General features: G+C 36.2%; 2 protein-coding genes across 2 annotated transcripts in view; one reads left to right on the top strand and one right to left on the bottom strand.

Moving 5' to 3' along the window:
• The first annotated feature begins 6,048 nt into the window (after positions 1-6,048).
• LOC145692600 (protein GVQW3-like) lies at positions 6,049-6,693 on the top strand. The gene has a single exon (XM_081767920.1). The coding sequence runs from the start codon at positions 6,049-6,051 to the stop codon at positions 6,691-6,693; it is 645 nt and encodes a 214-aa protein (XP_081624046.1).
• Positions 6,386-27,750, bottom strand: part of LOC145693673 (transcription termination factor 5, mitochondrial-like) — a 44,239-nt gene continuing 22,874 nt past the window's right edge. The window contains exons 4-6 of the mRNA XM_081769913.1: positions 17,829-17,962; positions 14,224-14,560; positions 6,386-7,670 (exon numbers count right to left, since the gene is read on the bottom strand). Coding sequence (XP_081626039.1) covers positions 6,810-7,670; positions 14,224-14,560; positions 17,829-17,962 — 1,332 coding nt within the window. The 3' untranslated portion in view covers positions 6,386-6,809. The remainder of the gene's footprint in view (positions 7,671-14,223; positions 14,561-17,828; positions 17,963-27,750) is intronic.

The raw sequence follows: 27,750 nt of genomic DNA, 5'->3' as shown, positions 1-27,750 counted from the left end.
AACGTCCTGCAACACGAAATAGAAGCGGACATAAAACAATTCAAAGACAGACTGGCAGAAATCTGTGGCAAACTAAACTCTTTGTATGAAGAAAATGCAAAAGCATATTGGAAAACAATAGCACGATTATCAAAGAAATACAAACAAAACAGATCAATAGCAGACACATTAGACGGCAACCAAACACCATCTATAGAAGATAAACTACAAATATTCCAGAAAGCACTTCAGAAGAAACGGGGGGCACATAACCTCCAAACAACCCAACAAATTGAAATCCACGACAGAGCCCAAAGAATAAAACAATTCCTACAACATCACCATGACCTCACAGATGCCGACCTAGCAGACGCACACCCTGGCAACACTGCTGCTCTACTGGCCGTCATTACTGCACAAGAAGTGCAACTCGCTGTAAAGAAACGGAGGGACTCGGCCCCCGGCCTGGACAATATTTCCAACCAAGAACTCAAAAAACACCATACATCCTATATGAAGCTCTACCCTCCTTATACACCGCTAGCCTCAAAACCGGTTACATCCCTATCCAGTGGAAAAAAGCAACAACCATTGTCATGGCCAAACCCAACAAAGATAAAACCCAAACTGACAGCTACCGTCCAATATCCCTCACCACAACGATCTCCAAAGTACTCGGAAAGATCATTGTAAAAAGGATGCACATATACATAATGGAGACTAACCTTATCGAACCTTACCAGGCCGGGTTCCGACCCAACCACAGCACGATTGATCTCATTTTTCATCCAAACGGAGTGGGCACCAGGAAAGATAAGCACCGTAACATAAAAATAGGGGACCAACAAATATCACCAATGCAAAAAGCAAAGTACTTAGGCATCACGCTGGACCATTATCTCACACTGCAACCGTACATAAAAGAAACTAAGAAGAAAGCAGTAAAAGTAATTCACATGCTCAGACCAATAATCACCAGAACGCCTCTAAATCTACAACGCAAACTCCATCTATACAAAGCGCTAATCCGTTCGCTATATGCATAGTCCGCCTATACTAGGTTTCATATTCTGTTACTTACAGTGAAATCAAATAGCTGAAGTTATTGCTTTCAATATAACTCTTGATATTGTGGTTTATTGCGGTTGTTTGTGGTGAGGTTGAAACAAAACTTCGTTTTGTTTGAATATCATCATAATTTGCATCGTAACAGCGTAATTGTGTGCGGATAGATTTATATGCGTTCAGATTGTTATTGGCGAAGCTGTCAATACACAGGTGCTGGATAGATCTCAAGTTTGATTCCTGTGCTTGTTCGTTACGTTTATTTCTTTTGCCATCGGTAGTAATCATAATACATCTCCTACATAAATTGTGTATTTAACTCTTAAAATGTTATTAAGTGAAGTTTTAATGTATGTACGAATTGCAAATGATAACGTTGTTCACACAAAATTATTACATTTTTCAGAACAGCTCTTTCTAAGAGTATTGAATTTTTTACTATAATGTCCTTGAACATTACTCTAATAGCTCTCCAAACAGTGTGTTGAAACAGAAAGTCTATTGCGTTCACTGATTTTTACCTTTTTTCCTTTCTAATGAGTGACCATTCTGTGATTCTTAAGTTTTTCGTGTTGTTTTTTCTTCTTCTTCTAGCCCTTGCGTCTTTAGGTACAATATAATTAAATTACATGATAACGGAACTCTTAATCTGGAAAGCTCAACAAGATCTACATAGAACATAAACCTAAAGCTACCGCTAGAATTACATTTAAGATGCTGAATAAAAAAGATTATTCATCCACTGCTGGAAAAGAATTTCTCCTTTTTTTTAAATCACGAAATTACCCCTATAAAAGGGAACATGCAAGGTTAATCTACTACTGGATAAAAAAAAAAAAACTATCTATCCACTTCTGGAAGAAAGTCTCCTTTTCCATTATGAAATACAGAAGGTCGATCCGCGTATATGTGTCCAATTTTGAAATAGCACTAACCTTATGAAAATCCATGGGACCACCATCGGTTGGCCTCAATGTGATGGCCATGTGTTCTGGCAATAGTCCTGCACCGTAACTTCCACTGTAGAAGACTACGACGAAGTACAGGAAGTGGAATCTTCTCCCATTCCTCCCGGCAGGCTTTCCACAGGCCCCCGAGAGTAGTGACACGACGAGAAGAAAGTGCCCTTTTCAGTAGACCAAACCCGCAGAAATCCATGGGACTGGCATCTGGTGATTTCGCTAGTATATCATGAAATGGAATAGCACGAATACCGGTGTCTGTCTCCATCTGCTTCAGAAAGTTCTGGGTAGAACGAGATGTATGTGAGGAGGCCTTATCCATATGCACAGACACTTGCTTTATGGCATGCCCATACAAACGAGGCAGATCTTCTGTATAAATTGGGGTCAGTACATGTTGCTGAAAGAATGCAGAGTTGATTTTACAGTTTTTAGGGACCTGACGAATTGTTAACTTGCCCTGATAAGAGTAACCGACGACAACTATAAATCCTTTCGAGAAAGTTGCTTTGCAATGACGGATGAACGCAGGACGGCTTTTTGCATCTCGCGAAGTGTAAGTTATCGAGCGAATTTTGCCACAATCTGATAGATACACCCATGCTTCATCTAGTGAGGCCACAAACTTCCACTTTTCCTCAGATAGATGGCGTTCATAGAGGCGCCTGCTGTTGGTCTTTCTCTCACGGCGATGGGCCGCACTTAGGTAATGTCCATGACTTTTAAAGACCCTCCGGAGGTTTAATTTCCCACTCAGGGCGCGGTTAACAGTTGACTGTGGTATGTGGAGTCGAGCTGCCATCACACGTTGCGGAGGGGGATTTTCTTGTAAGGCCATTCGCCGCAACTTCTGAGCTACTTGTGGAGTCACTGTGGTACACGCTCGCTTCCTCGACCCCTTAGTGGGTGAATGCTTACCTGGTATGTCTTCTTTTTTATACTGCTTGATTATGTTCTTGATAGTCGTCGAACCCAATGCACAACCATTTTCTTTGCACTGCTTTTGAATTTTACAAACCGAATATTTGGCGTGGAAAAGTCCAATTACGTAGCCCTTCGTAAAACGGTTCACCTTTGGAGTCATGATGCACACGATACACAGTTTCGCTTGGCAGACGATAGAATGGACCTCCAGGTATAGCACACGCGTTTAATGACTTGGTTCGGTCGCTTCTGTGGTCAGGGGTACGGGTGTAAAATTGGACACATATACGCGGATCGTCTTTCTGTAATACCTCTAAGAGGATAACACAAGCTATATACTAACTAAAATGTTAGTTCACTGTGGTTAAAAAACTAATTCCTATAGAAGGTGAAGCAAACTATCATTTAAAGAGAACAAACTCTTGTACTTATCCATAAAACCATATGACACAGTATAAGATAAATTACGTCAAAAACCTTCCAAATACGAGGGGAAGTCAAAAATTCCCGAAATTTCATTGTAACTGGTTTGGTGTCCCTCGTATTCGTCTGAATTTCTTACTCCAATTTAGTTAATTATTTTTGATTACTCTGAAATAATTTGCATGATATTTCTGTTTATTTTATTTTGCTTATTTACAGGTAAGAGTGTGTGGTGATCTGTTGGCACAATGTCGCAGTTCGAGCAAAGGGTGAATATCAAATTCATGTGCACATTGGGGAAATCTGCTGCAGAGACTTTGTTACCTTTACAAACAGCTCTTCCCCAAGATCAAAATAGCCTCAAAGGTAACCGTTTTGCCACCGTAGAAGACATCCAAACCAACACGACGGCTGAACTTCGGAACATACCAAAACAGGACTTTCAGCATTGTTTCCAGCAATGAAAGGAGCGGTGGACCAAGGTGTGTGTGTTCTCAAGCAGCTTATTCTGAAGGCGACAGGCCCATATCCAGGGGGTACTAGGGGGGCCGGGTCCCCAATAAATTTTCGCTGCCCCCCTTAAAATTTTCACGGTAGTCGTGCAAATGAACTATAATACGATGATAAACTATATGGTTGGATCGCCCCCCCCCTCCTCCTACATTTTTGGGCTGGCTACCGGCCTGGAAGGCGATTATACGAATGTGTTCCTACATTGTGGTAATAATTAGTTACATATTCCGGGAACTTTCTGACTGCTCCTCATATGAATTTCTGGCATTTTTAGGGAACGAGATGAACCACCAAATTTTCAGAAATACATTCCAAGATCTTATGGTACGTACACAAGTCCTATAAACACCATTCCCCCCCCCCCCCAAAAAAATAAAACGAGGACCCCATACCCTCCTGAGAACCTGCATATTGCATGCAATACAATTTTTAAATGTTTTTCTTTATTTAAAAAATTGTTGGAAAGGTTAGATTCCGTGGTATTGTTTTCAGTACAGTAAGCCTGCTAAGTTATGTACTGAACAGAATACCACAGAATCTGACCTTTCCAACGATTTTCTTAATAAAGAAAGGCATTTAAATATTGTATTGCATGCAATACGCAGGGTCTCAGGAGGATACTACATCATCCAAGAATATGACCATTTAGGAACCATGATTCCCACAACCGGGTACTTGCCGATGGTCCTCGGCCAAGAATTGCGTGCAAAGTTTGACTTTGACCTTTTGATCTTACTCCCTAAATTGCGAAAATTATATAACCTTCCCAAATTTTGGCCCAATGTAGGAGTACCCTGACCGTGAGCCACGATACCTCTTAAATTTTTACTGACTTGGCTAGATGAACGGAGTTCAGAACTACTACTGCGGGGTTACAACAGATCTTACAAGGCCTCGGCGAGAAACAGTTATATATATATATATATATATATATATATATATATATATATAAACCTCGATAGCTCAACACCTTAGAAAGCATGGAAACATGAACATGTAAAACTGGTTAGTTAACATCGAATTTAGCCTATCTTTCAGCAGCAAGCACATATGAGAAAGAGACCCAAAGCTTTACGTCGGTTCCCAACCATATGAAAATGAAATGAAATGAGATCTTTAAGTTTTACGTCAGGGACCCCAAGCACCGAAGGTGAACACTCTACCACTGAGCCACCGCGCCCCCTCCCAACCATATGAGTTTCCACCGAGAATCAAAGCTGGATCTCCAGGAACCGAAGATGTGTACGCTAAGGATGAACCTTCGACGCGAATGAATATTGGTAAGACAATGCTATAGAAGTGCGACGATCTACAAAACGAATATAACATGGAATATCCAAAGATCAGACGTGTAGAACGAGTCCCTCTCTCGCAGCATCTGGTGGCGATAGATTAACATTACAGTTACATAGGATCACAAGCATTGTTCACGATCGGTTTACTGAGTGTGTGCAGCCAAACGGAGGACATCTTAAGGATGTAATATTTAAGTTAATATTTTCAATGGAATGATGTGTTGTGTAAATGCTAAGTTACTCATCTTCTAATATATTTGAAGATAAACATAATAAAGAAACAAATTGACGTAATACAACCGAGAGAGAGATGAAACATTTGGAAAACCTTACTTTTTACGATCAGCAGTGACAAAACATGGATATTATAAATAACTCGAACACAGTACATCCATATTTCTTCCTTGTTCGAAGGACGAGTGGAGATCTTGTACTCTCAATATTACAGGATTTTTTTTTCTTTCTTTTATAACGCTGTCGCGTTTGTTCATTCAATATTAGTAGTAAGGAACTTAATAAATAAGTTTCTTCTTTACGAGATACAACTCTACTTACGAATGTCAGCACAGATTATAAGATCATTTTTAAATCAAGACCATGATCTAACTGCTAAAACATTATTTAACGCTTACATCTCTAAACTCATTACTCGAATGAAATGAATGTTGTGTATGAAGTGCAAAAGAACACCCTATCTGTAGTTAACTCCAACCAGTTGCTGATATGTTCATACGAGGGTCATTTCAAAAGTCTTGCACACAGCGCATGCGCGACCGTTCGAGTGGTGTGATCAAGTTCATATCAGTTGTAAGTCAAAGTTTGGGCTTGACGGTTGTGTCTGTGTTTGCTGGTTTGTGTGGATGTGTTGTGAGAAATTCAGTGTTAAAATGGAAGGTGAACTTGACTCAGATCGGATTACACATAGTGGCCAGTGTTCCTATATCAAAAGCGAAACTCTATGTGGAAAGAACCCAACTGAAATTTACAATGCTTTGCGAGAAGTTTATGGAGATAGTGTAGTGTATCGTAGCACTGTATCACGATGGTCAGCTAGTTTCCGTGAAGGTCGTATAAGCACTGCGGACAACCCAAGAAGTAGAAGACCATCAAATGTAACAGACTACACCACTGAGATTATTCTGAATGACATTTTGAGAGAGAATCGACGAAGAACATGTGAGGAAATTACATATGATGCCAGAATGTCTGTCACTTCAGTTTACAGAATTATTACTGAAAAGTTAAAGATCAGAAAAATCGCTGCCAGATGGGTTCCGCATGATCTGAGTGAAAAGCAGAAAGCATGTACCAAAAGAATTGCTTCAACCGTACCGAACAAAGGAAATCAGTTTCTACGGATTGGTGTAATTGATGACACCTGGATAGGAGATTACGAACCAGAACTAAAGTATCAGTCGTCACAATGGAAAAGTTTCTGTGAGATGATCCGAGTGATCTCCGGAAAACACACTTTGACAAAACGCTGGGAAGCTGTCATATGCAAAAATGGAGATTATATTGAAGGCCTGTAAAGATATTTTGTACAATAAATTATTTACTTCCATAATATCTTCCAGTGCGCAGAACTTTTGAAATGACCCTCGTATTACAGGATATTTAAAAAAAAGTGCGACTCACCAAGACAGTCTTAAAGATTATTTGAAACTGACAACGGAACATCAGATTCTACGAATGGATGCGAACTTTTATCAGGATACGTCCACACCCCATCACCCGAAAAATGATGCTCCTTTTCTATTAGGTATACACATAATGATAATATGTACTCCTTGTCTTTCCACTCATCGTATGGCTGCAGCTCTTCCTGATAAGGCATCTCCTGCAACTGGCGTTCTACTTTCAACTTTGGATACAAAAGCAACTGCAAAGAATTCAGAATTTGCTTTCTAGTAAAACCACACGTAAACAGAAATTGCAATGTTTCTTTTACCTGAACTGCAGGGATGCTACACCAATAAGGATGTTTTAACAATTCTTCTCGTACTTCTTTTTTTGAGCAGAACAAAACTGATGATATATAATGAATCACATCGCGTCCTCTAGTTTTCTCCCCGCCTTCATTCACAAATTTTTCAAAACTCGATTGCGGCCCTGATAAAACATGCAAAGTAATGCACTTCATCTGAACATTTCTTAGATATTGTAATCTAATACACGCTTGCTTATGATAAAATATTAATCGAAGAACTCGGGGATGGTACATAAACGGACTTAGCTCTGGCGTCCTCTTAATCGCGTTCAAGCGATCCCGTACACTGTCTGAAGATAAAGTAAATATATGGAAACACCTTTGTATTGCACTGTTGGGAATTCCGAATTCCTTCAAGACTTCTGATGTTTTTAGTAGTGTATCCGTGGCCGTCATAAGGATCTTGGGATACGAATGAAATACCTCTCGGACTGGTAGGCCTCCTAACTGCTTCACTTTCTGCAAAGTGTTCCGAGTATTCACCGGATGACTATGGAGCAGGAAGCCGTTCTTCTTTATCTGTGGAAAAAAAAAATATGAAGCATTAGCAAAGTATAATAACTAAAACTAATCTTGAAATATACATAGGATCCATAACACGAAAGAAAAAATCTATATTCTATTGATAGAACTAACTGCGCGTATACATTTCATGACTGACTGCTATCGTCGTCGAAAAAGAAAAAAAATGAAATGAAATCTTTGTTTTACGTCCCACGGTTATGCCGGTTAGGCTAAAGGAGACGGTGATTTTGAGAAATGAATGAAATGGTGGAATGAAGAAAATGAGAGGAAACGGGAGAACCCCGAGAAAACCCACGAGCACGGTGTTTGTGCACCACAAAGTCCACACGGCGCGAGCTGGGATCGATCCAGGGACCCCAAGCACCGGAGGTGAACGCTCTACCACTGAGCCACCGCGTTCCCGTCGAAAAAGAAAGTAAAAATAAAAAGTTGTTTCTGTGAACGAGAAAATCCTTTAACCCTGGATTGCTATACGTGTGAGCGCGGCGCTCACTTGTGGGGGAACTCGTTCATTTCTCTTATATTACTAACAGCAGCATGGAGAAATTATCACTAGCTGTCTTTTTAGCTACTGTGATGGCGCAACCTTGAAGTTAAAAGCATTGTTAAAAAAATAACATGCCGTGAATGTGAGCGTGGCGCTCACGCGTATACAACGACGATAATATTTTTTTTTCTAGACTCTCAGTTTGTTATACACTTGTGTAATTTTGCACTTTCGTGTAACATGGGTAATCAAAAGGAAATCCTTGCATGGCTAGATGAAGTCAGTAAAGTATAATGTATCATTTTCAGTGGATTTAAGTACTGTGCTTAAACTACGATTTTTGTATGTAATTGCACCTTAGTGACTACTTATTCTATTTTCTTCTATGTAGCAACAAAGCGTTTACTTACCTGTACTTATATATTCACTGTGTTAACTACAAATATGTTAAATTCTTTATACAGACAAAACCATTTGGGCAATACAACGCAAGTAATATTTTCCATTACAATAAAACTACTTGTGTTTGTAACATCTAAACATTAAAATATGAACCTGAGTATATTTAATGACAAAAATAATTATTTAGTTTTATTAAAGAAAAATGCTGGACTACCGTATGTTATGTTGACTAATTTTTTGATTGAATATGAGCTGTTAAGTTGATATATCGGTATCTGAAAAATTATGTGACTTTTTGAGATTCTAAGTATATGGTAACACCATTTCTCATGATTACAACATTATAAAACAAAGCAATATTGTTAAAATACGTTTTTGTTGCATTATTAATGGTTCTCATATCTTTGTGTGAACACCATGGTTGACAGGAGCTAACAACAATACCAAAAACAAAAGAAAATAGGGGCTCACACGTATACTAACAGTGTGACAACAGAGACGTATACCAATCCAGGGTTTTAAAAAATCTTCATATGCATCAATTATGATGAGTAAAACTGCATTGTCTTCAACACATTACGCTATTATTTTGGTAACAAATGAATGAATGCCAAAAACAAAGCAGAACACCTGCAATCGAAAAATTTACATTGGTATCACTAAAAATTACCATTGATAATTATTCGAAAAATTAGAACTCATTCGTGGCTAAGTGGTTAGCATACGCGCCTTTTGGTGTGGGGGGGACCCGTGTTCGATTGCCGGCGGGAGCTTATGTAGTTCGGATATTCCACGTTAGTCAGTAGATCTACGTCTCGTAGAGCCTCGCTGCTGAACGAGACGTTAAACTCAAAATCAAATACTCGAAAAATTGTGAATTATGTTATGTACACATTGACTTGATTTAAATAAACAAGCGTCTTTCCTTATTTTTATATGAAATGGTTGAAGTGTGTTTTTTAGATTTTTGGAATACCTCAATCCTGAAGAAAGAAAAAACAGGCCAATGTTGTACTTTTTTGGCTGAAGAAGAAGTATGGTTGAAGAAAATGAATAATTATGAAAGAATGGTGGAATGAGAATGTAGAAGGAAACGGTTGATTGATTGATTTTGTTTAACGTCCCGTTCAGCAACGAGACTATATGAGACGTGGACCTACTGATTAACGTGGAATCCGAACCACATGAGCTCCCGCCGGGAATCGAACCCGGGTCTCCCACGCTAAAGGTGCGAACGCTAAATGGAAGGAAACGGGAGAATCCCAAGAAAACCTACAAATACGATGTTTCCCACCACAAATTCACTTGTCCTGGAATTGAACCAGGAATCCCTTAGCGCTAGAAATGAGTGCGCTACCACTAAGCCGCTGTGCCCTATACTCAATCCTGCCAATTTTATGTCCTTTTTCTAACACTGCTTTAAAAGAATTGATATATACAATCTGTAGATTCTTTTATTCTAATTGTGACACTTCTCTTCTCATGCCAATGTAATCATGCTCCAGCATTTTCTTAGAATTTGTGTAATACCTTCTATATCCAGAAAGAATTTGAGTAATACCTTCTATATCCAGTAAGAATTTGAGTAATAAATTCTATATCCAGTAAGAATTTGAGTAATACCTTCTATATCCAGTAAGAATTTGTGTAATATCTTCTATATGCAGTGAGAATTTGTATAGTACCTTCTATATCTAGTAAGAATTTGTGTAATACCTTCTACATCCAGTAAGAATTTGAGTAATACCTTCTATATCCAGTAAGAATTTGAGTAATAAATTCTATATCCAGTAAGAATTTGAGTAATACCTTCTATATCCAGTAAGAATTTGAGTAATAAATTCTATATCCAGTAAGAATTTGAGTAATACCTTCTATATCCAGTAAGAATTTGTGTAATATCTTCTATATCCAGTAAGAATTTGAGTAATAAATTCTATATCCAGTAAGAATTTGAGTAATACCTTCTATATCCAGTAAGAATTTGTGTAATATCTTCTATATGCAGTGAGAATTTGTATAGTACCTTCTATATCTAGTAAGAATTTGTGTAATACCTTCTACATCCAGTAAGAATTTGAGTAATACCTTCTATATCCAGTAAGAATTTGAGTAATAAATTCTATATCCAGTAAGAATTTGAGTAATACCTTCTATATCCAGTAAGAATTTGAGTAATAAATTCTATATCCAGTAAGAATTTGAGTAATACCTTCTATATCCAGTAAGAATTTGAGTAATAAATTCTATATCCAGTAAGAATTTGAGTAATACCTTCTATATCCAGTAAGAATTTGTGTAATATCTTCTATATGCAGTGAGAATTTGTATAGTACCTTCTATATCTAGTAAGAATTTGTGTAATACCTTCTACATCCAGTAAGAATTTGAGTAATACCTTCTATATCCAGTAAGAATTTGAGTAATAAATTCTATATCCAGTAAGAATTTGAGTAATACCTTCTACATCCAGTAAGAATTTGAGTAATAAATTCTATATCCAGTAAGAATTTGAGTAATACCTTCTATATCCAGTAAGAATTTGTGTAATATCTTTTATATCCAGTAAGAATTTGAGTAATACCTTCTATATTCAGTAAGAATTTGTGTAATACCTTCTATATCCAGTAAGAATTTGAGTAATAAATTCTATATCCAGTAAGAATTTGAGTAATACCTTCTATATCCAGTAAGAATTTGAGTAATACCTTCTATATCCAGTAAGAATTTGAGTAATACATTCTATATCCAGTAAGAATTTGAGTAGTAAATTTTATATCCAGTAAGAATTTGAGTAATACCTTCTATATCCAGTAAGAATTTGAGTAATAAATTCTATATCCAGTAAGAATTTGAGTAATACCTTCTATATCCAGTAAGAATTTGAGTAATAAATTCTATATCCAGTAAGAATTTGAGTAATACCTTCTATATCCAGTAAGAATTTGTGTAATATCTTCTATATGCAGTGAGAATTTGTATAGTACCTTCTATATCTAGTAAGAATTTGTGTAATACCTTCTACATCCAGTAAGAATTTGAGTAATACCTTCTATATCCAGTAAGAATTTGAGTAATAAATTCTATATCCAGTAAGAATTTGAGTAATACCTTCTATATCCAGTAAGAATTTGAGTAATAAATTCTATATCCAGTAAGAATTTGAGTAATACCTTCTATATCCAGTAAGAATTTGTGTAATATCTTTTATATCCAGTAAGAATTTGAGTAATACCTTCTATATTCAGTAAGAATTTGTGTAATACCTTCTATATCCAGTAAGATTTTGAGTAATAAATTCTATATCCAGTAAGAATTTGAGTAATACCTTCTATATCCAGTAAGAATTTGAGTAATACCTTCTATATCCAGTAAGAATTTGAGTAATACCTTCTATATCCAGTAAGAATTTGTGTAATACCTTCTATATCCAGTAAGAATTTGAGTAATACCTTCTATATCCAGTAAGAATTTGAGTAATAAATTCTATATCCAGTAAGAATTTGAGTAATACCTTCTATATCCAGTAAGAATTTGAGTAATAAATTCTATATCCAGTAAGAATTTGAGTAATACCTTCTATATCCAGTAAGAATTTGTGTAATATTTTCTATATGCAGTGAGAATTTGTATAGTACCTTCTATATCTAGTAAGAATTTGTGTAATACCTTCTACATCCAGTAAGAATTTGAGTAATACCTTCTATATCCAGTAAGAATTTGTGTAATACCTTCTATATCCAGTAAGAATTTGTGTAATACCTTCTATATCCAGTAAGATTTGTGTAATACCTTCTATATCCAGTACGAGATTTTTTAATATTAAAGTGGAACAATTCGAGTCTAAGCCTGTATTTCAGAAAGACTATTTTTAAATGGAGGAATTGGAATGACAAAGTAGGAGGAGACGCGAGTACCCCGAGAAAACCCACGGACACGATGTTATTCACTACAAACTTACTTGGCCGAAGATCGACCTAGGTAAGCACTCTACCACTGAGCCACCGTGTCCCCTATACCACATGGAAATTTTCGCGTCATTCTCTCTACTGTATTTACCAGAGTTTATTGGAAGTATGCTACTGAAAAGTAAAATTAAATGACCTTTACAAATATATATATATATATAAAAGTTAAAACTTCACAAATTATCCTCCGGTTATTTATTCAACTTGTTTTCGGACAAAGTTCGAATATTTCATCTCTTGAATTTGATTTAAGTATTGTGAATATTGTTGCACCATACAAAATATATTAAAAGGTTACGGAAATACGTGCTCTCACCTGCTGGAGATGGTCGATAATGAAATGAAATGAAATCTCTCAGTACAACGTCCCACATTTATGTCTCTTGGGTTAAGGGAGACAGATGATTAAAGCAAGTGAATGATGATGGAGCAATTGATGTATTGGTAATTGGTAGGAAACGAGAGTACTCTGAGAAAACTCATGCAAGTGAATGATGATGGAACAATTGATGTAATGGTAATTGGTAGGAAACGAGAGTACTCTGAGAATACTCATGCAAGTGAATGATGATGGAACAATTGATGTAATGGTAATTGGTAGGAAACGAGAGTACTCTGAGAAAACTCATGCAAGTGAATGATGATGGAACAATTGATGTAATGGTAATTGGTAGGAAACGAGAGTACTCTGAGAAAACTCATGCAAGTGAATGATGATGGAACAATTGATGTAATGGTAATTGGTAGGAAACGAGAGTACTCTGAGAAAACTCATGCAAGTGAATGATGCTGCAACAATTGATGTAATGGTAATTGGTAGGAAACGAGAGTACTCTGAGAAAACTCATGCAAGTGAATGATGCTGCAACAATTGATGTAATGGTAATTGGTAGGAAACGAGAGTACTCTGAGAAAACTCATGCAAGTGAATGATGATGCAACAATTGATGTAATGGTAATTGGTAGGAAACGAGAGTACTCTGAGAAAACTCATGCAAGTGAATGATGCTGCAACAATTGATGTATTGGTAATTGGTAGGAAACGAGAGTACTCTGAGAAAACTCATGCAAGTGAATGATGATGCAACAATTGATGTAATGGTAATTGGTAGGAAACGAGAGTACTCTGAGAAAACTCATGCAAGTGAATGATGATGCAACAATTGATGTAATGGTAATTGGTAGGAAACGAGAGTACTCTGAGAAAACTCATGCAAGTGAATGATGATGCAACAATTGATGTAATGGTAATTGGTAGGAAACGAGAGTACTCTGAGAAAACTCATGCAAGTGAATGATGATGCAACAATTGATGTAATGGTAATTGGTAGGAAACGAGAGTACTCTGAGAAAACTCATGCAAGTGAATGATGATGCAACAATTGATGTAATGGTAATTGGTAGGAAACGAGAGTACTCTGAGAAAACTCATGCAAGTGAATGATGATGGAACAATTGATGTAATGGTAATTGGTAGGAAACGAGAGTACTCTGAGATAACTCATGGACACGATGTTGTCCACCAAAAACTTATTTGGACGACGATCAAACAAGGGACCCCACGCACCAGAAGTAAACGCTCTACCTCTGAGACACCGTGCCCCTCCTAGAGATGGTCGAGTCAAAAGTTTATGGCAATTTGTTTTTTTTTTTGTTCTTTGTCAATTCTTAAGATAAACAGGACACTTACTCTTTCTCTTGAAAATCCAAGCTCCTTCTCTAAAATAGACAAACTTTCCTTCATTAAAGTAAAACTCTTATGTTTAAGCCTCTGATAGGTCTTGAACATCCGATCAATTTCCTCAGCAGTAGCATCCAGTCGCCATATGAGAAAATGCCGAAGCACAGTTTGTTGCGTATGCGCTATGGTCACTTCGTCAGGTTTAGGAATCTCGGCTTCTACTTTCTGTCTCACCTCATCTGGAGCCTCCAAACAATCTAACAAATTCTCAGTCACTTTGGTTCCTGAAGGAAGGACGCCGTGCGCTTTCAATAAACTAATCTTCATGTTGACAATCTTCAAGTAACTGAGGAAAATAAAACAATGTTAACATTATTCTTCCACGATCTTTTTGGCTACATAAACTCTCTATTCTAAATATTCACAAACACATTAAAACTTGTGTATAGAGGCTGATCTGTTTCCACCCGAACAAATTGAAGTTCTTGTCTGCCTAAGATATTCCACCCCGCCACCATGAATCACAGTCTACGTGAGAGTCACGGTATGGACCATCATTGCACGATATTGCAGCTCTATTGTGGCTTTACCAGGGGATATATTGTCCTACTCATGCACACAGGTTTTTCAGAGGCCATTTATCCTGCGAATACGAAGTGATGTAAGGTAACGTTTGGTGAGTCCAAAACCACGGTAACCCCAGGCTCGTATTTAGGTAAGTGCTATTCTGTGCTCGAGCACAGGGTGGCTCAATTTAAGGGGCGGCAAAATTTTGATTTTTTTAAAAAAATTCACAATAAAGTAATATTTAAAGCTAGCAGCCCGCAGAGTCCGGCGCAAGCGCAAGAAAATATGTTCATGTATTTCATTCGCTCAAATTATAGTAATTACTAATTAGCTAGCTTATCAAATTATTTTTAAAAAGTCATCCTTTCCCACCCCCATTCCAAGGGTTGAGGATGAACTTGAACATCATGAAAACTGATACCGTTAAACTCAGCGACCTCGAAAACTATGAATTCAATACTAATATCTGTCGTTTTCGATTACTTTTAAAATCTCGACCCCTCTCTGGGGACTGGAGTATGACCTTGAAGTGGAATTGTTTTAAAACTGTCACTATTCATCTCAGCAACCCCGAAAACTGTGAATTAAACTCTAATATAGGTGGTTTTCGGGGGAGGGGGCGTCAAATTATTTAGAGCACAGGAGCGCACAATATATAAATACGGGCCTGGGTAACCCATGTAACCAGCATTTGAACTCTTAACGGGAATATCCTTGAACGGAGTAACATGAATATCCGTTGCAGTTGCCATGAGTCGGTAGAAGACCAGCCACGTTTCGGCCGTGTAACTCGAAGCTTTGTTCTAATGCAGTTCCATACAATAGGCATCGCTGCCATACAAAGTTGATATCAGGGTTGTATAAACAAGATATGGGACATGTTCTTGGTAACAATCACCGATGATTTTGATATTTTTCAGAGCGTCTCTCTGTAACAAGAGCCAATTACAACTATAAAACTTTCTTTCCATTAATGCACAAAGATACATTGATCTTTTTCATGAATATGTCTTCTCTTAAGCGATGTCTCGAACTTTTTCATAGTCATTTCGATAGATTTATGCTTCGTCCATTTTTCCAAAAAAAAAAATCCCGCGGTCACTAGTTAGATGGCAGTGCCTTGCACACATTTTGCAGCCTCAATCTATGATGCACTGCACGATTCACTGTTAATTGAGTAACATGTAACTGTTAGGCCATGACACGCTGTGTAAATGGATTGTTGCCTGGGCCGCATGTAATCGTTTGGACATAACACGCTATGGTAATGGATTGTGGTAATAGAGTGGTTCCTGGGCCATATGCAATTGTTTGGCCATAACACAGTGGTAATAGATTGGTGCCCGAGTCTCATGTAATCGTTTGGCCATAACACGCTGTACTAATGGATTGTTGCCTGGGCTGCATATAATCGTTTGGACATAACACGCTATGGTAATGGATTGTGGTAAGAGATTGGTTCCTGGGCCATATGCAATCGTTTGGCCATAACACAGTGGTAATAGATTGGTGCCCGAGTCTCATGTAATCGTTTGGCCATAACACGCTGTACTAATGGATTGTTGCCTGGACCACATGTAATCGTTTTATCATAATACGCTGTAGTAATGGATTTTTGCTGGGACCACATGTAGTTCTTTGGCCATAACACATTATGGTAATGGATTGCAATCGTTTGACCTAGGCCATATGTAATCGTTTGACCACAACAAGCGTGGTAATGTATGGTTGTCTGGGCCACATATAACCGTTTGGCCATAACACGCTCACGGGCCGCCATAACCCGAGTCTTCTTTAATACAGAACTTAATGAGTTTCGTTGACGCACTTTTTGGATGCGATTTTGTTCGTGATATGACTTGTGGAAGAGGCTGCTACGCATAAGGGTTAATTGTAATAGTAACAGTGCCCCGACTTACCACAAACTCACTGTTTCGGCACTGTTCTACTATGAAGGAAATGCTAATGTTTGCATGGGAAAGAGCAATGTTGTATGTACCCTTCCCAAAAGCAACTTTTTTTCGGCAGCATCTTCATCACTACAGCACCTTCATTCTGCTACACAACAGGGAAGATGTTACGCGCGTTTACACAATTTTATTGCTCTGTCAAACCGAGTTCTGCAAGTTGTTCGGTTAGAAATGGATTAGCCTCTATCGTACACTAACATCTATATTTAAACATGTACTTTGCTCTTACATCTATTCATTCTAGAATTACTTCTCGCCGTGTTTCAGGAAGAGATGTTAAAGTGAAAACTTGTTCATAATTTTATCTGAAGTAATTCCACTTTCAATTTATATTTTCATCACTCATTGATATGTTTCATCTTGACTAATTTCCTTTTTTTAATGAATCTGTTATATACTTCAAGAGAAAAGAAGTTTCTTAACCATGGCATTTCAAACGTACACTCATGTCCAAAATTATTGTCGCATGTCTATAAATATGTTGTTGTAGGAATATAATTTTATAACGAATTCGCCCGTTATTTCTTATAATGTTAGTATGTGTACAATCGGCAAAGACATGTATATGGCAAATTTCATGTCAAAAGATTAGTAAATAAGAACAATAAAACGAAAATACAATTTTCTTGTTCATTTAGCAACGTATGTGTACAATCGGCAAAGACATGTATATGGCAAATTTCATGTCAAAAGAGCAGTAAATAAGAACAATAAAACGAAAATAAAACTTTCTTCTCCATTTAGCAACATTTTGTTTTACTCATTCTAATTTTCGTATTTATAATTGTTTTGCTATGAAATTTACTACAAATATACATTTCCCGATTATACACATAGTATCAGTATTAAAAATACCCTGCAAAATCATCATCAAATTATATTCTTACGAGAAGAGAGTTATAGATATGCAACAATCATTTTGGACATGAGTGTACATAATTATAGGCCACAGTACATATAATTGTTTTCACATTTTATAATAGACAATATCTACTCCTTCCCGCTTCGGGAATCCTTTGTTCTACCCTACATTATATTGCAATTTCATCTGTATTCCTGTTTATTCTAAATACTTACTTCGTCAACATTTGGGCGGTTACATCAGAAATCCCGCATTCTTTAAGGCAGAGCGTGTGTTGTTCAATAGTCGCTGGCAATATAACCAAACATTGTGGACTCTTTCTTAAACATTCCTTGGAGATCCCGACTTTCTGTAATAGATTAAGTTTTACTTTTATTGTTGTTAAATGAGTATTCAAAATTAGGACACATTATAAACATTTATTAATTTTAACTAAATAAAATTATAATATTTTGTCGGTATGTGGGACGCTAACGGTACAAAATTACACTAATCATCCCTCATTTTAATGGACAAAAAGGGAATTGGAAAATCCGTTCGATATTGTCGATTGTCTGTTAATGGATAAAGAGGAACAGAAAATCGGTTCAATATTGCCGATTATCCGTTAATCAGGACTCATAGTGGTCAGGTCTCTTGTAAATAGTTGAAAAGTGACCAAAATCTCATCATACCCCTTTTCTTTGTCAATTTCTCTATCACCTCTCTGTTTGTTATTTTGATTCATCTTTTCTTCTTTACTTCTTTTTGAGCTTCCTCCTTTCTTAGGTTATCTAAGTATGCTTTGTAGTTACGGTAAGCAGACTTAGCAGATGTAAGAAGCTTCTGAGTAAGTGGAACCAGTTCTGGCCTATTTCCGAATTTCTGCATTCCAGACATTATATTTAACTTAGCATTGAGAGTTCTCAAAGTCATGAAATATTCATCACCTACTCGTAAGAAGAACGTACAAGAAGCATAACGCAAAACGAACATGATGAACCACACAAATACACACACACAACGATGAGCGGAGCGTTAACTTTTACGAGCGAAAACTAAAAGACTATTATGATAGAAGAAAGAATAGACACAAAAGGGTTCTCAACCCCACCTTGAGAGCTTAAGTATCCACCAACCATCCACTGTGCTTTAGAAAGAATAAAAGTCTGAAGTGAGAATAAAGCTGACTGTTTCACATGTGGCAGCAAGTACTGAAGCTTTCAGAAGAGTAGTGAGTAACAAATTTCTGGCTTTTTTCCATTTATTTTTATATTTTTCTTAGAAAACTGCCAATGCAAAACATAAATCACACGAAAAAGTCATTTTAACTCCCAAAAACGTAACTTTTAGTGACCAACTTGAAAAAAAAAAAAGTAACTTTTAGTTAAAAAAAAAAAAAGTGACTCGCTATGAGCCCTGGTTAATGGATAAAAAGTGGATTGGAAAATCCGTTCGCTATTGTCGATTGTTCATTGATGGATAAAAACGAGCATCGAAAATAGTTTCGATACTGCCGATTATCCATTAATGGATAAAAAGGGGAATGTAAATTTGGTTCGATATTGCCGATTGTCTCTGTTAATAAATATAAAGCGGAATGGAAAAATCGGTTCGATATTGTCGATAATTCATTAATGGATGAAAAGGGAAATGGAAAATCAGTTCGATATCGCCGATTATCCGATTTCCGATGTCTAATATCCATAATTACATTACAAAAGAAAGAGGAATAACACAGTGCTATACTTTTAAGCAAGTACACTATCCAATTTGGCAGTGTAGAATATCTGTACACTGTAAATATACATTATAATACAGTAAATTCGACATTTTAGTTAAAGTAATTTCAATATTTTTATTTTACAATCAAGATTTTCAGACTGAATTACCTCCTTTAAAGTATCTGTTGCTTCCAATATGAGTTAATGCGAAACCTGTAAGACCGAGAGAGGTGTTTATAAAAAAATTCAGAACTTCTTTCTTTGGAGTAGTTCAGCTCCAAGTCTATACATTAAACTTGAACCCGGGGGTGCACCTACGCGGTGGAGAGGGGACATCGGATCCGGACTCCTCCTCCTCCAAAAAAACTTCGTAACTTGTCATATAGTAAAATCGCTCAAATCGTCCCCAGGCAGCTACAAAGGAAGCGGAATACCATTGAAGGAAACTGCGTGTTTCTTTCTTACATGGGAGGGATAATTTAACATGTCCTTCCAGTTGAGGGTGGCCTGCCAGTTAACCTGCTGAAAAAGAAAGCGATGTTGCAATTTTCACCTTCTTGCTTACTGATTCTTCAGTAGTTTTCGCAGAAAGACAGATTTATCTAGTTTTTTCGTTATTTTTGTTTTCATTGCATCCTCCTCCTTCCGTCTCCTTTAACTTGAAGGGCATAATTGTGAGACGTTAAACTGAAATATTTCATTTAATTTGAATTCAATTTGGATATGTTGTAATGAAGAGAAAAAAGAAATAAATCATTAGTTTTATGAAATGTGTTAATATTACTCTTAAATATAGCATATTGTTAATATTATGTACTCCCATGCGCAAAAAATATTGCGCGTGTACTGTAACTCACAATTTTTCGCAATTATTCCATTTTCCATATGTTTATTGGTAAAATTCAGTTATTAGTACGTGGAGATAATAGAAAGCAACCCATCTAAGGAGATATTTCAGAAAAATATAATAAAATAATAAAAATATAAGCAAAAAACAAAATTATGTTCGGTTTTGTGTATACTGGCAATAATGTTTTCGAGGGAATTTTTGGAGTAGCACAGCACGATTGCAGAGGGAATAACAAGATTGGTAGGAGAAAAGCTGAACCAAGGAACTAGAAATTGGAGTAAAATATTGCATTTATTGGCTTAAATCTAGGGTGTAAATTGTCTGCCAAATATAAATTAGCTTCTGTAAGCAAGATGTTATACGGAAATATATAAACAAAGAGAAAAAATGTTGTCTTAAGTTTGGAAGTGACATGCTCTATAGCCATGAGCATTTATTTCTTAAGAAAATGATAGGCAACAAAAGAAAATCTGTGTGGTCAAGTGGGTAGAGTGACGGACTAGTAATTCTTATACTGTTTTGACACCAGATCGAATCCCATCCGGTCCTGTTCAATTTTTTTTTCTTTACAAAACATTGTAGAAAGTGTATAATTTTTATATTAATAAAACTAAAATAATACAATTAGGAAATAACTTTTTGTTTCCTCTGATGACGTATTTATTCAGAATTAGCTTACTATTTATTACTAATAGCGATTGTTTTTAGTTTATGCTATGGTATGCTTAACCGTTCCCTCTCCGTTTTTACACAGCTTCAACTCACTGCGAGTGTCTGTGAGTCAGGAACAGGAAACAAACAAAACAAGAGCAACCTGCAGCTTTACACACAGCGTGAGGAACACAGTCACAGCGATAGCTCGTTGTCATGAACAAAAAAAACTGTTCTAGTGTTTCTGTGTGTGTGTTTCTTTTTAAAGTATTGACTCTCTCTCTCCTTTTGTTTCATATCCACAAGTGCAACAAATCCAAGTCTGTGTGAAAAAAAAAATCAAGAGTGCTTTCTTTAAACAAAACTAAATTTTACAGCTCTCTTTGTGAGGAACGCGAATGCTTCCAAAATATGCCATGAATATTAACTATAATCGTACCGAATTATACAATAGCGTGAAAAACTGATAATAAAATGATGTAACATGCATAAGCTTTTTTTTCTAGAGTAACCACACATTAAATATAACAAATTAAATTTTTGAGATTACAAATTATCACATTACGTGTCGGTGTAGGCCTATTCGTTTTCACATTCGAGCGACGAAAGAAGAAAGTGTGGTTGGTGATAGTTATAAAAACCGAATACCAGGTTTCAATAAATTCAAGTTACATGGCTCCTACATATCGAAAAAAATGATTTTTCGATGTTTGTCCATCTATTTGTCTCTCGGTTCGTCACGCTTTTACACGCACTCAAATAGAGGCCATACTGTTCAACGTATCTGCACCGAATTCTAGACATAACGTTTTAATAACATAATATCTTTCGAATTTTAACCTAAAAGCAAGGGTAATTTACTGAAGGATTAAAATTTAAAATAATTCAATTTTCTCAAATAAAAAAAAAAAAGCTGTGACGATTTTATTTACTTTTGATAAATATATATTTTATTAACAAATCTCCACCACATATGAATAATTTTTCTGAAAAAATATATATGGTGTAATTTACTGTATGGTATGCACAATTTTCTCAACCACATTTCATAAATAAATGTATCATTAATTACCTAACAATATGACAACTCGTTCGAAGGAGTAGCTTAATCTTAGGGTGAGCTTTCCCCCGATGGTTTTCCCATTAACGCCTCAGGCAATTTTGTTCATATTTCGTAAAGAAATATTTCATTAATAAACTAACATAGAGCATAAATAGTTTATTCCGATAACATACAGAAGAAGTGGTTTTCTCAAGGGTTGATTTTTTTTTGGACAATTGTCTCAGTAATAACTGAGACAAATTTGTTCTAATTTCAGTAAAAATATTTTATGTAATAATCTTACAATATGGTATAACTCGCTTGTTCCGAAAAGAAAAATCCAAAAGAGATAGTTTACTTTGACAGTGAAATTTTTCCCGACGATTTGCTTAAAAATTACTCGATATACTGTCAAAATTACAGATAGAAGAGTTTACCTTTGGGGGTAAGCTTTTCCCGATGATCTTCCTAAAACCAACTCAGGAGATGTTTGTTGTTCATATTTTATAAATACGTGTTACATAAATAACCTAGCTATATGGTATAATTCCCTCATCCGGAAAATCTAGAAATGGTATATTACTTTTGACAGCAAGTTTTACCCTGCGATTTTCTCAAGAACGACTTAGGCGATTGTGTTCGTATTTCATAAATAAATGTTTTATGAAAACACTAACAATATAGCATAGCTCGTTTGTACTGAAAAGATCCACAAGGGATAATTTATTCTTGGGGATGACTTTTTGCATAATTTTCTCTGAAATTACTCAGACGCTTTTGCTTATAGTTTACATACAATTATATCCTTTATAATTCTAATATATGGATCAAGTTATTTCTAACGGAAATATGACCAATGGGTACTTTACTTTTGGGCCTGAAGTTTCTTCTAGCAAAGTTTTTCAAAACATTATTTTATTCGCAATTTCCCAAATAAATGTTTCAATAACAGTTGCAGCCTAACATAAGTCAGTGTAAAAAATTCGAGCGAGAAAGTACAGTGCGTTTACTCCGTACCCTTTCTTAAATATATTTTTAAATGTTACACCTAATCACAATTTTCCGAACAAAATCGAAACTTCTTTTTAAATGTGCCTTGTTGTGGTCAAATGGTTCAAGTGCATTGGTTCTGGATTAGATTTCCAGTGAGAGCTAGTGTATCTTCATCCAAGAGATGTGACACGTCGGTGCAAAGAAGAAAGTGTTTAAATAAGCCTAACCAAGCTAATCAACAAAAGAAATAATACAATGTTACGAAATTATCGTAGAAACGTTGTTAATATTAGGTAGGTTCGACTGGAATGTCCAAACAATTGTCAATTCCAAAGGTCTTTGTTTTCGTCCGGCGGGAGCTCATGTGGTTCGGATTTCACGTTAATCAGTAGGTCCACGTCTCATATAGCCTCGCTGCTGAAGGGACGATAAACTCAAAATCACATCACACATCTTTGTTTTCGCCTTTGTTTTACCTCATAAATGTCTCTGTTCATAAGCTCCTTAGTGGGTAGCATACGCGCCTTTGGCGTGGAAGACCCGGCTTCGATTCCCGGCGAGAGCTCACGTGGTTCGGAGTCCACGTTAATCAGTAGGCCGACGTCTCATATAGCTGCGTTGCTGAACGAGACGTTAAACTCAAACTCAATGTCTTTGTTCATAAATGTCTTTCTGTATGGTTTTGCATATACGTGGCATGGACATTAAATTTTGATTTCTACGCCATATGTATCTAATTACATACACACCTATAGAACGAACACAACAAACTTGGAATATCTACATTGTTTGCGTATGGAAAATAATCACGCTCTACTGTACAGGACAGCCGTGTGTATGGAATTCCATACACATGGCAATCAACGTATTAAGAAATGTATAATAATAAGAGTTATTATTATTATTATTATTATTAATAATAATAATAATAATAATAAACAGAAAACGATACGATCACTTACATAATTTATAAATATAAGTTAACATTTAATAAGCATATAACTGCAATGGAATTAAGTTGTTTCTCTCTCTCCCTGAACGCTACAGCCCTTATTGTTCTAAGGCGTAGAAGAGAACTTGTGGCACCCACGATTTGGGGCGGTGTGTGGTCACAACTTGGTATCCCTTTGTTGTTAGCCTAGCTTTCTAGACGGATGCAGTTATTACCGGTAGAATATACAAGCAAATAGACTTTTGTATTACTATTAAAGTAAATAATTACACTCATTCCTTCAATGTGATACTTGTGGTTGCTTAACCGTATACAGACAGCTGATCCATGGAAAAATCGTTAATAATAATAATAATAATAATAATAATAATAATAATAATAATAATAATAATAATAATAATAATAATAATAATAATAATAATAATAAATAACAGGAACTCGACAAATATTCTTGCAAATAATAGGAAAAAGTTTGCGTCACACTGTTCACTTTGCTGGACACACCAGTGTGGCGCGTTATACCGATTGTGGCACACTGGAATATAGTTTTTTTTTTTTTTTCAACTATTCCAACTGCTTCAATTGAAATGGATCTATAATAATAAGAGAATGAATTTAGTCTTCTTACCCGTCAATTTAGAAATAAGGTATTTGTCCAGCACAAGGTTCACTTCGCGCGAGCATAGATCGAACCAAGGACTCTATGCACCAAAGGTAAACGCTCTACCACTGAAACACCGTGGCCTCTGAAATTACTTATGGAACTACCGAGAACTATGCTGTAATATTTGAATGTGCTCCAAGTTTACAATAATTAGTTTAGTTAAATTCATTATTAACAATTAAATAATTGCATTCATTATTAACAGGTAAATGCTGCTGATGCAAAGACTTAAATCTAGCGATACCGCGAGCGTAAGTATTAAACAAAGGGATTTTAAAGAGCCCCCTGAGCTGGGGGCCCTGGGCTCCATTGGCTTCCCCCTTAATCCGCTCATGCCTATAGATTATAAATTAAAGGGGACGGGCCGGGTCCGTTCTAAAAATTCCGGCCTGTGTAGACCTCTAGCTCCTGTGTATATGCTATCTGAAAGTACAGTAGAGTTTCGCTTATCCGACATAAAACAGGCAGGCAGAACGCCGGATAATATGGATGTGTTAAGGAAAGACCTATAAATGTCAAACTATGATATAATTTTACACATTACGCATCTAATTATCATCTTTGCAAGAAACAAATATAATGCATTGACTCAGTGACGTATCAAGCGTGAGGTCCTGGAAGCTGTCCCTTACCAAACCTCAAGCACTTTTCAATAAACCTACTTTTTCCCTTTTGAGGGTTTTTTTTTTTTTTTTTTAATGTCAGATTACTTTGAGTCAGTGTCCAAACTGTGGACAATGCGTTGTTGTTATAATTCTAAAGGGTAACACTTCCCAAGTGTAACACTCCGATTTTGATAAAATTTGGCAGCTAGATACTATACATAAAATAAACAAATAAGTGCTTTTTTATTTTTTTTGCTGAAAAACGGTTTTAGTGGGCAAAAGCCCTCACCCAAAATTTGAAAGTTGACGCTCGAAAGGCAAAAACAAGTGGACCAAAGTGAACGAAATTGTGAACAGATATTGCGGACATAAAATTAGGGAATACGTGTTTTGTATTTTCCTGGAAAAAACGGTTAGGTGGGGCACAGATCCCTCCAAACCTTTGATCATGAAATATCAAAAGTGCTAATAACAGTATGTCAGAAGTGCCTAAATTTACATGAAGAATTGGAACAAAACTTTGTGTTAGGACAATAAGCAAAAAATAAACAAATTCGGCTTTTTTATTTCCTGCGAAAAAACGGTTTTAGAGGACAAAAGGTCCCCCCCATGAATTTTGATATTTGACGCAAGAAAGACAAGAAAAAATGTACCGAACTGAATGAAATTGTTCACAAATGTTGTAGAGGTAAGATGAGGAAATACGTGCTTCGTATTTTCCTGAAAAGAGAAAAAAACTTTTGAGTGGACCGAGGCGTTGAGTGTCGGAAGGATTGGACCGAAGCGAATGAAATTGTCTGTAGATATTGGATATGAAAAATAAAGCCTCTCGTGTTTCACAAGTGTCTCCATCAGATTTCTTCAAATTTGGCAAATCAACAACAAGCACATACAGTATAGCGTATTTTGTAGTATTTCACGAGGCAACTTTAACCCTTACAATGTTTTTCCGCATAAACAAAAACACGTGCCGATTAATTTCCTGTTTGCTGTTGATGTGCCAAAATTGATAGGGACGTCTTTAAAACGCGAAAGTCCTTATTTTACGTACAGTTTATACAATATCTACACACAATTTCATTTGCTTCGGTCCACTCCTTCCTACACTTTTACGGTAATATTAACTTTTTTTGGAGGGGCTCTAGGACGCAACACTGTTTTTTCATACAAATTAAAATGCATTTCATTTATTGTTTTTGCAAATTGTCCGTATACGAAGTTTCGTTGCAATTCTCCATACTCTTTAGGAACTTCTGACGTATACATACTTATTTGCACTTTTGATATTTCCTAATCAACAGCTTAGAAGATCCGTGCCCCACTCAATCGCTTTTTTCCAGGAAAATACGAAACACAATTACCTCAATTTACGTCTAGAATATCTGTGCACAATTTCAAAATTTTGGGTGGGGAATTCTGCCCCCTAAAACCAATTTTTCGCAGAAAATAAACTTTTTTTTTTTTTTTTTTTTTTTTTTTTTGCATATTGTCCTTACACAATGTGTCGTTCCAATTGTTCATGTCCTTTAAGCACTTCTGACATACTGTTATTAGCACTTTTGATATTTCACGATAGAAGTTTTGGAGGGGTCTGTCTCCTAAAACAGGCATTCGTTTAGTTTATGCGTATTGTCCATACACAAAGTTTCATCGGAATTCTTCGTCCTTTACACACATCAGACATATTGTTACTAGCACTTTTGATATTTCATGACCAAAGGTTTGGAGGGGTCTGCGTCCCACCTAACCGTTTTTTCCAGGAAAATACAAAACACGTATTCCTTCATTTTACGTCTGCCATATCTGTGCACAATTTCGTACACTTTGGTCCACTTGTTTTTGTCTTTCGGGCGTCAACTTTCAAAATTTTGGGCGAGTGCTTTTGCCCCCGTAAAACAGTTTTTCCGCAGAAAATAAAAAACATGTATTCGTTTATTTTATGTGTAGTATCTGCTTGTCAAATTTTATCAAAATCGGAGTGTTACACTTGGGAAGTGTTACTTGTAAGAATATACCGTAATGCCATTGATACCAGGTGGAATTAAAGAACACTTTTAAATGGGATTACAATTTCGTTTCCGGTCTGTTTATAACATTACTGTATTAGAACGATACACTCATTGCCATTTGCTATTTTTGTTATGTGATATACGTAGCAAACAGTTTTCCTTACATGTCTCTAGAAAATATTTTTTGATTTCGTGTGAGTTAGAATTAAGTTTGACCGGTTCATAAATGACAAGTAAGAAACGTTTAAAAGAAATACAGAACTGTTGCATTATTATTATTATTATTATTATTATTATTATTATTATTATTATTATTATTATTATTGATATTTTTGAAACATTAGAATTACGTGCTTACGAGGATTCGTGTCGGGTCCCCTCCGAAAAGAAAAGCTCGATATGTGCCTGCACTGAATGATAGACGTATGAGTCAAAGTATAGACGAGCGTGCTAGGCGATCGAGTCCGGAGCATCAAAAACAGACTAAGACCACAACTTGCAGTTCTTCTTGCCGATTGATGCTGCTTTTTACCTGCTATGATATATCGGATAATAATGTGAAATAAACGAAGGTCAAGATTATGGCGTATTGGTGTTTCATGCAGCTAAACCTGTAAAATATTTGTGCCGAAAACATCTTTCACTCACTAGCTAAATTTGAGGGTATG

This window comes from Thermobia domestica, chromosome 8, assembly GCF_964235325.1.
Source record: "Thermobia domestica chromosome 8, izTheDome1.hap1.1, whole genome shotgun sequence".
Lineage (NCBI taxonomy): Eukaryota > Metazoa > Arthropoda > Insecta > Zygentoma > Lepismatidae > Thermobia > Thermobia domestica.
The sequence above is the reverse complement of the archived record's forward strand: the minus strand, read 5'-3'. Positions and strand labels throughout refer to the sequence as shown.